This window comes from Eubalaena glacialis, chromosome 3, assembly GCF_028564815.1.
Source record: "Eubalaena glacialis isolate mEubGla1 chromosome 3, mEubGla1.1.hap2.+ XY, whole genome shotgun sequence".
In the NCBI taxonomy this organism is placed as follows: Eukaryota; Metazoa; Chordata; class Mammalia; order Artiodactyla; family Balaenidae; genus Eubalaena; species Eubalaena glacialis.
Window position 1 is genome coordinate 86,302,633 of NC_083718.1, and position 9,724 is coordinate 86,312,356.

Sequence of the window (9,724 nt, forward strand, 5' to 3'; positions counted from 1 at the left end):
TCTATGCAATAACGCCTAGGCGAGCTCAGACCTTCCGCAATCCCCTCGCTGAAGAAAAACGAAATACCTCAAGCCCAGGCCGGGGCTGTGAGGCCGTATCTGTCCAAAGGTTGCGGGTCGGGGTGGACAGCTGCCTCCACGCCTTGCGTTGGGGGGTTCCTCAGCACACCCTTCTCTGGGAAAGAAGGCTACAAAATACATGAAAAGTGAAGTTTTGTTCTCTCAGGTTTTGAATTCACATTTTCGGGAGCAGTGTAACCCTTTAACGTCTAGCACTGCCTTAGGAGGGTCTGAGCGTTTCCGTTCGCCTGCACCGCTTCAAGTATCAGCGGCTCCTAAGATGGCCGCGGCCGCTTCCGGCTCCGCCCCTGCCTAGGCCCCGCCCACCGCCTCTACGTCCGCCTTCGCCCCGGAAGTGGAAGTTGTGACTGAGGTCAGGGGGCGGGATCGTTATCTGGAGACGGCGGGAGCTCTTTCGCCATGGCGGCAGGGCCGATCTCCGAGCGGAACCAGGGTGACTGGAGGGGACAAGCCCGGAATGAACTCAGGGAGTTTGGAGGGCCCCGATTAGGGCCAGCAGTGTTTCCTCCGGGGCGGGAGATTGGGCCATTCCGAAGGGTGCCAGACCTGCCCCGATGCTTGCTGGGGACGGGATGGACGGGTGCAGGCTGAGGCCTGTAGGTGTGATGCTATGTCCAATCCCCTGCTGCCTTCCCACTCAAAAAAAAAAAAAAGAAAAAGAAAAATTACGAAGTGAATTTGCACTAGAACTCTAAGTTAGACTTAAGAAGGTTATCTATTTTCTGGAAAGGAGGAGGTGTAAGGACTTAAGCTAACGTCTTTTTTTTTTCTCTCTCTCTTTCCCTCTTTGCTCCTATACCCTGTCTCCACCCCCAAATCCCCCGCCTGGGTTCCATCTTCATGTTCCCGTCACCTCCCTATTTCCTCTCCTATCTGCCCTAACCTCCTAATCCTGTCCTCCAGATGCCACTGTTTATGTGGGGGGCCTCGATGAGAAGGTTAGCGAACCACTGCTGTGGGAGCTATTTCTCCAGGCAGGGCCAGTAGTCAACACCCACATGCCAAAGGATAGAGTCACTGGTCAGCACCAAGGTGAGTACATGGCAAGAATTGCAGTTATGTTTTGAGGGGACAGGCTGCTCCAGGAGGCCCCCAGCAGTATTCATAACTGTTTTGGAATGAGCAAACTAAAGATATTTTTCTCTTAAGCCTAACTCACAGTTTGTTTCTGGAACCATCCTCAGTTGAAGTGAGATTATTATTTCTCGTTCTTTGTGCTTCAGAAGGCAAATGAGTTATACCTCATTTTGAATCACTTGTTAACCTCTTCTTTTCCACTTCCCCAGGCTATGGCTTTGTGGAATTCTTGAGTGAGGAAGATGCTGACTATGCCATTAAGATCATGAACATGATCAAACTCTATGGGAAACCAATACGGGTGAACAAGGCATCAGCTCACAACAAAAACCTGGATGTGGGGGCCAACATTTTCATTGGGAACCTGGACCCAGAGATCGATGAGAAGTTGCTTTATGATACTTTTAGCGCCTTTGGGGTCATCTTACAAACCCCCAAGATTATGCGGGACCCTGACACAGGCAACTCCAAAGGTTATGCCTTTATTAATTTTGCTTCATTTGATGCTTCGGATGCAGCAATTGAGGCCATGAATGGGCAGTACCTCTGTAACCGCCCGATCACCGTGTCCTATGCTTTCAAGAAGGACTCCAAGGGCGAGCGCCATGGCTCAGCCGCTGAACGACTTCTGGCAGCACAGAACCCACTCTCCCAGGCTGACCGCCCTCATCAGCTGTTTGCAGATGCACCCCCTCCACCCTCTGCTCCGAATCCTGTGGTATCATCACTGGGGTCTGGGCTTCCTCCACCAGGTAAAGCTTTTGATAAAAAATATGTTTGTCTTGGGTTGGGGGGCTGGCAGGTAGGGAGAAGGAAACAGAACCTGGAAAGGGAAGGACATTGAGTCAGTAAGTGATAAGAAAAGGATTGAGGGGTGATGATTGTGGAGGGAAGCAAGTTGTTGAGTTTCTCCAGAAGGTGTTGTTTGAGTCATCTAGCATTGCTTCTGACTTTAGAGAGCTGGGAGGAGGGAGAAAGAGCTCTCTAAAGGCTCTCTCTTCTCACTGTCGTTAACTCTTTTTACATTTTCTCTATAGGCATGCCTCCTCCTGGCTCCTTCCCACCCCCAGTACCGCCTCCTGGAGCCCTTCCACCTGGGATACCCCCAGCCATGCCCCCACCACCTATGCCTCCTGGAGCTGGAGGACATGGCCCCCCATCAGCAGGAACCCCAGGGGCTGGACATCCTGGACATGGACACTCACATCCTCACCCATTCCCACCGGGTGGAATGCCCCATCCAGGTGGGTGTTGTTTGCTGGGAAGGAGCGGGATGAGCTTGGTAGAGGAGCTCTGTCACCACTTATGCTGCTGCTCCTTGTTCTTCAGCAAGAATAAATAGTCCCAGAGTTCTCCTTTCTTTCAGGCATTCTTTTGTAAAAGAAAATACAAGGTACTTTACTCTGTTTGCTTTAACAACTACCACCCTGTCTTCATTTCTTATTTCAGTTTTACCAAAGAGTACAACTGTACTTGCTATTTTTTGTTTCCTTAACTTTTACTTCCATTGTCTCCTCTGAATTCCACCCAAAAGCAGTGACCTAATTGCCAGGTCTAGGGGACACTTCTGCTCCTTATCTGGTTTGACCTTTGCTATACTTGAAACTGGCCATGTCCTCCTGTTTGAAAATCTTGTCTCTTTTGATTTTTCTGGATTCCCCATCTATCTCTCTGAATCCTCAATCTCATCCACCTTAATAGGCTCCTTTTGCTCTGCTTGTATCTAGGTTTTTGTGTTTGGCTCTCTTTTCTGCATAGTTCCATTATTTGTACACTGATGCCTCCTAGATCTGTATCTCTGTTCCATGGTTATTAACGTTCCATACCCTTAATCTTGCTGTTTAATGGACAGCTCCATTCTTCTGCCCTTCCCCTTCAGACGTATTCTTTGTCTAGTTTTCTTTGTTTTCAGGTGCTTGATTCAGAAATCAAGGAGCTATGTTTGACTATTCCCTGTCACCCCACTCTTAATACCAAGTCTTATTTATATCTGGCATCGACCTCCACTGCCAGTGCCCTAGTTCAGGCTCTCATATCCTCATTATTTCACACCTAATTTATTGTAGTAATATCCTGACACTTTGACTCTAATTATCTCTACCTTTCATCGACTTCCACAGAGTAATTTTTCTAAAATACCGATGTTCACACACCCTTGCTCAAAATTCTTCTGTTGCTCCCTTTCATCTACAGAGTGAAACCCAAACTCACTACCATAGCATTCTAGGCTTTTCACCATCTGGCTCCTGCCCCTTACTCCTATGACTGCACGCTGCTCCTGATTACTGAGTTACTGGTTTTCCTTTCACATACTATGCTGTTGATCATGTACGTGCTTTGCACATGCTAATCTTTTCTGCCTGGAATGTTCTGTTCCCATTCTGCTGTCCACCTGAAAAATTCCTATTCATCCTTTAGAATTAGATCTTCGCTCAGACAGCATCTCTGTTACCTTCCCAAATCCTACTCAGTAGAATAATCACGCCATTTGTTATGTACTGTTGCAGCACTATTACAGTGCCTAAATCATGGAAGGAGCAAGTGAGCTGCAGGGAGCAGGGAGTTGATTGGGTAGTTGGTTGGTTTGTTCTCTTGGAATGGAGTCAAGGATAAGGGCACTTGTTACCAGCCTTATTTTCCGTGCTCTTCTCCCTGATGTCACTTGCTTCTCCATTTACTTCCCTTCCTGTCTCGTTTTCTTTGCCCACTTGTCTAACTTCCTTTTGTCTCCTTTCTCTTTGTGTCTGTTTTGTTCTCATAGGGATGTCTCAGATGCAGCTGGCCCACCATGGCCCTCATGGCTTAGGACACCCCCATGCTGGGCCCCCTGGCTCTGGGGGGCAGCCACCACCCCGACCACCACCTGGAATGCCTCATCCTGGACCTCCTCCAATGGGCATGCCCCCCCGAGGGCCTCCGTTTGGCTCTCCCATGGGTGAGTAGGCTCTAGCCACCTCCCTCATCCTCACGTGGCATCCTTGCAGCTTCTTTTGTCACACCTCTTATCCCCTCCACTTCCTTACTTTTCTTTCTTAGATTTCTTTTCACTGTCTCCCTGTCTGTCCTCTCTCTGCATTGTCCCAGTGTGAACTGTCTCCTGTTTCTTGTTTTTACTAAAATTTCCTTTTCTTCCTGCAGGTCACCCAGGGCCTATGCCTCCGCATGGTATGCGTGGACCTCCTCCACTGATGCCCCCTCATGGATACACTGGCCCTCCACGACCTCCACCCTACGGCTACCAGCGGGGGCCCCTCCCTCCACCCAGACCCACTCCCCGGCCTCCAGTTCCCCCTCGAGGCCCACTTCGAGGCCCTCTCCCTCAGTGATTTCTCATTGCCTTTCCTCCTGTTATAGCCTCCCAATATCTGTTCACTTCCTTGGACCAATCAGAGTTGCTGTAGCTCCCAGGGGCTAAGGCGCTAATCCCTCTCAGGCCTCCTTTTGTAAGTGTAATTTTTTTCACAGGAGGTTTTATTTTTTTCTGTGTTGGTCCTAAGTGTTTTGCAAATGCACAGAGAAAATAAAACTAAACTCCTTGTTTATTCTTTGTGGTGTTTAACTTGGCAAAATAACTTCTTTTTCTCTAAGAAGAGATGTATATTGGGAGAAGAACGGTAAGGTAGGAGTGAGGGTGTTTATTCCGTGTTTTAAGGGCTTATTCTGTAATGTGCTGTTGCAGTTGCTGGACTGCTGTGTACTACAGCAGTTGTTTCCTTACATCAAGCTTATACATAAGATGGAGACTCAGTATCCATGGCATCGGTTATTGTGAGTATTAAGTGAGAACAGAAGTAAAGTTCCTGGAGATATGATGGCAAAAATATAAAGTAACATGCACAAAGCTATTCATTGCAGCACTATTTGTAATAACAGTAGATTGGAAACAACTCATGTATCTATCATTAAGGGAATGGTGGAATAAACTGGTAAATCTATACAGTAGAGTACTGAGCAGCAGTAAAAAAGGAATGAGGGAGACTCTACATACTGTTTGGAGAGAGCTCCAGGATCTGTTAAGTGAAGAAACTAACATGCAGAACAGAACGTATAGTGTGTTTCCTTATCTAAGGGGTGACACGTAATATATACATTTGTCTATATTTTAAAAATGGAAGGATAAACCAAAAACTAATGGAAGTTGTTACCACTGGGGGAAGGGAAGGGATATGGAGGAAACTGGATTTCTCTGAGTGTACTATGTTAATGTGGTTTTCTTTGGAACCATATAAATGCTTAAATGATTGCAAAACAATTGAAATGGGACAGTAGGAACTCAGTAAGCCGTCATTTTCTTTCATTCTTCATACCACCAGGTATCTTGGGTAAGGGATTTGTATCTTATTCCTATTTCTTTTTCTCATTCTCAGTCCTTCCAGACCTGATTTCCGTCATATTTAAATCTGTGCTCAGACTTTCAGTAACTAGAGCAGTAACTAGACCAAATCCAATGGCCTATTCTGTTCTTTGCCACATTTAATCCTGTTATATCACCCCCTTTTCTGAAGCTCTTATGTAACCATGAACTAAACTCTAGGAAAGAAAAGGTGAGCCTGGCTCTCTTGTTCTCTTGCATCATTCCCATTCATGTAACATGGTACATACAAGGGCTCTGTGCTGGTGGCCGCTGAAGATGCAGAGATGAGCAAGGCAGTTCTGCTGTCTGATCATTACCAAGGGGGTAGACTGACACATAGGAAACAAAATATTTTGGGGAGTGTAAGGAAGGGTATCTAACCTGGCATGAAAGTCCACGAAAACTTCCTGGAAAAAAAGTGATACTTGAATATAATCTTAAAGGAAGGTTATAAGCTTCTCAGACAAAGATGAAGGGAAGCTCATTCCAGATGGATGGGGTGTTTCTGAGCAGAAGCGGAGATTGACGAGTAGCATGGTATATAATTCGCTAAAGCTAACGCTGTTTGGTGCTGGAGGCAGGATGGGGTCAGAGCCAGTTAGGGAGCTCCCAAAGATCAGTGCTTCTCAGCCCTTTTTCACATCAGGGCACAGAACCATTTCAAACAACACGTTGAGGTAAAGAGAGGAGTGTTCTGCAGGCTCGAGGCTATTGGCTTAAGAATTCTAGCTATCCCAGGCTCTGCCTAGCAGTCCAAAGTGCTGAGGGAATTAATAACTGAGCATCATTGTCAAGGCACACTGGTTGGGAAGCTGCTATCCATGATGGGAAGCCACAGTAGGGATTTAAGCAAGGGGATGACAAATTGGTGTTTTAGAACCATGGTTGCACTGTAGAAAGTAGATATGGGGGAGATGAAGACTGCGGGCAAGGTAACAAGTTATGCATCTGGCAACAATTCAGGTGAGAGAAGAGGGCTAAATGAGGGATGTGACAAGTAGGGAAGAAAAGGGAGAGATGCAGTGGGGAGATATTTAAAAGGCAAATTAGGACTTGGTATTAGATTAGATACAGTGAATGAAGGGGAGGGTGGCATCAAGGATGGGTGTATGCAACAGGAAGAATTTAGGGGGGCAGGATAAAAACGATAAGTTCAGTTTTGGATATGTCGACTTTGAGGTGTGTTGTGAGATATGCAGGTTGGGACGTCTAGTGGATGTCTGATTCCATATGTCAAAAGCTTGGGGGAGGGACTTCTCTGGTGGTCCAGTGGTTAAGACTCCCCGCTTCCACTGATAGGTTCGATCCCTGGTCGGGGAACTAAGATCTTGTATGCCTCGTGGCGCAGCCAAAAATAAAGCTTGGGGGAAGATTAGACGTGATATTTCACATCATGACTGGATGCCAGTCTTCTGAGTCATAATGGGACGAACTGACCTCTTAATTTCAAACAGAGTTCTGCTGTATGTGGTCATAAGCTGAGGTCCCAGGAGCACTTGGAACCCGGCACAGCACTGAAGCAGCCCCAGGTGGTGGGAGGCTTTGTTTCAGTCTCTGTCCTTTCTGTCTTCAGGTTACCTATCTAATGAATGGACTCTTCTGAGATCTCACTTCCGCGACCAGGGATTGAACCTGGGCCACGGCAGTGGAAGCCCGGAATCCTAACCGCTAGGCCACCAGGCAACTCCCCTTATGCGGTATTTTCTGCTGTTATCTGATATCATGTTGATGAATTCACACCATCATAGAGTAAATTAGTGCCTTTGCTGAATTCCCTACTTCTCTCTTTGGAGCCACTTTTTTTCTCAGGCATTCATTCTCAGAACCTCTGAGCTTTTCTTCATTCAATGATTCTTGAGTGCCTCCTCTACTCATTGAGTTTGACTCCCCTAAACTCTCCTTTATCTCTCTGCCCTCTGGTTCTTTCAGACTCTAGTACTCAGCAATTCTCTGAACAGAGCTAGTATTGCTTGTACACTTAGGTACTTCAGTTTGCACATCTGTTTGTTTTTTAGTTTTTGCGCACCCTCCGACATTTTTTCCTAATTGCCCTCCCCCTATGCGTGAAATCTTAATATCACCAATATGCTGTGTCTCTGCATATGTACTATGGCCCTTTGGAAGGACATAAACATTGTAATATCTAAGTTCCCATCCCTGAACCAATTTTTGACTTCTTGTGTGTGTGTGGGGGGGCGATACCACCCCCATTGAGAATGCATGCTCCAGACAATGGGTCCTCAGTGTTTTGTAGGTCATGGGACAGTTCTTTGAGAATATGACAAAAACTGTGGACCCTACCCAAGAAAAAATACATACATGCATATATATCCAATATCCTGAAGTAAAAATTCCAGAAGTTTCATGGATCCCAGTCTAAGTATCCCTGCACTAAACTGAATCCCTTAAGAACCTTTAATGAATCTCATTCTATTAATCTGTATCTCCCGAGAGTGTTGAAAGGTGCCTGACATATACAATAATTGTAAAAATAATAATGGCTAATATTTACTGAACTCTTACTATGTGCCAGGTACTGTACTAAGTGTTTTGTATGCATTATCTCAATTAATCCTCAAAACAACCCCTTAGGTAAGTTTTGCTGTTATGCCAATTTTAAGATCAGGAAACTGATATTAATTTACTTGACCAAGGTCACATGCTAAGAAGTGGTAGATGAAGTAAGATCTGTCTGAACTCCAGAACCAATTGCTTAGTCACATTATACTATTTTATATTTACTGAATAAGTCCTTGTTGAATGAATTAATGTTTTGCCTTGCGACTTATTGGCTTTCTATATAAGCTATCCCCTCTCTTTAACTGGATTATAAGCTCTTCAAGGATAGGAATTTTGGTGCTTCACTTGTTAGCATCTCTCACTGGAACTTTATGGTATCTTAGAGGGGCTGTCACTGACCCTGTTTTGTCCCTCTTTACACTCCCCATTCTGACAATCTCGTGTCCTTGGAGTGGGGTACGTAAAAGCAGTGATAGGATATAGATGGGTGGCTGATGTTGAGGAGTAGCAATTTAAAAAAACTTTTTGGCATGCCACGCAGCATGTGGGATCTTTAGTTCCCTGACCAGGGATCGAACCCGTGCTCCCTGCAGTGGAAGCACGGAGTCTTAACCACTGGACTGCCAGGGAAGTCATGAGGAGTAGCCAATTTGATAGGTAAGTGGTGAAAGAAGCTACACCAGGAAGTAGTAAAAGGCAGTGGTTAAAAACCCTGGAAAGCTCTGAAACCCAGAGCTATGAAGCCAGAGACCTATATACTGTATGAATCTACTTATATAAAACTCTAGAATAGACAAATCTAATCTACGGTGACAGAAAGGAGATTAGTGGTTGCCAAGGATGGGGAGATTGACTGCAGAAGGGCACAAGGGAACTTTTAGGGGCAATGTTCTTTATCTTGATCAAAAGGTTGTTTACATGGGTGTATACGTTTGTTAAAACACATGGAACTATACACTTAAAATGGATGCATTTAAAAAGAGTAAGAACTCTGCAACTATATTGCCTCGGTTCAAATCCTAGTTTTGCCACTTTTGAGTTGTGTGATTATATCAAGTTACTACTTAACTAATCAGTGCCTCAATTTCATCTGTAAATGGTGATCATCTCATAGGTTAATGAGGAGGTGGGGTGAGTTAATCAATGTAACGTGGTCAGAAAAGTGCCCAAGTCAGGTAAATGCTCTAACAATGTTAACCATCATTACTATACACTCATTGATCACCTCCTGCTCCATAGTCTTATTTCCCACACCCAATTTAAGCCATTTGTGGAGGAGAGCTGTCTGGTGGAGGGAGGTAAGAACAAGTCTAGACTAGTTCCCATCAGTGGCAGCAGGACCCCCAGTGCCCAGGTCCTCAGATGTGGGCGTGTTGGAAGCACAGCAGGGAGACCAGTGAAGGTAAAGCAGAGTTGAAGCCTGGGAGAGACCTAGGAAAGAGGGTTGGAGGGAGCAGGTAGGGGCCAGAACATGCACAGCTTTTTAGATCTTGGTTAGGAGTTTGGATTTAATTTTTAGTATAATGGGAAGCCATTGGAGGATCTGAGGAAAGGAGAGTGGAAAGATCTCATTAAAGCTTTTTTTAAAAAATTGCAGTATAAAATGCATTCAGAAAGACACACAGATCTTAAGTGTATTTTTACATCTGTATGCACCCTTTTAGCCACCATTTAGATTTAAATGTAGCACAT

The 9,724-nt window shown here is 45.3% G+C and overlaps 1 protein-coding gene across 1 annotated transcript; it reads left to right on the plus strand.

The window, feature by feature from the left end:
* Positions 1 to 443: 443 nt before the first annotated feature.
* Positions 444 to 4,698, plus strand: SF3B4 (splicing factor 3b subunit 4). The gene is made up of 6 exons (XM_061186067.1): positions 444 to 514; positions 985 to 1,113; positions 1,368 to 1,910; positions 2,196 to 2,402; positions 3,920 to 4,093; positions 4,297 to 4,698. The coding sequence occupies exons 1-6, from the start codon at positions 481 to 483 to the stop codon at positions 4,482 to 4,484; spliced, it is 1,275 nt and encodes a 424-aa protein (XP_061042050.1). The 5' UTR covers positions 444 to 480; the 3' UTR covers positions 4,485 to 4,698.
* Positions 4,699 to 9,724: the final 5,026 nt, after the last annotated feature.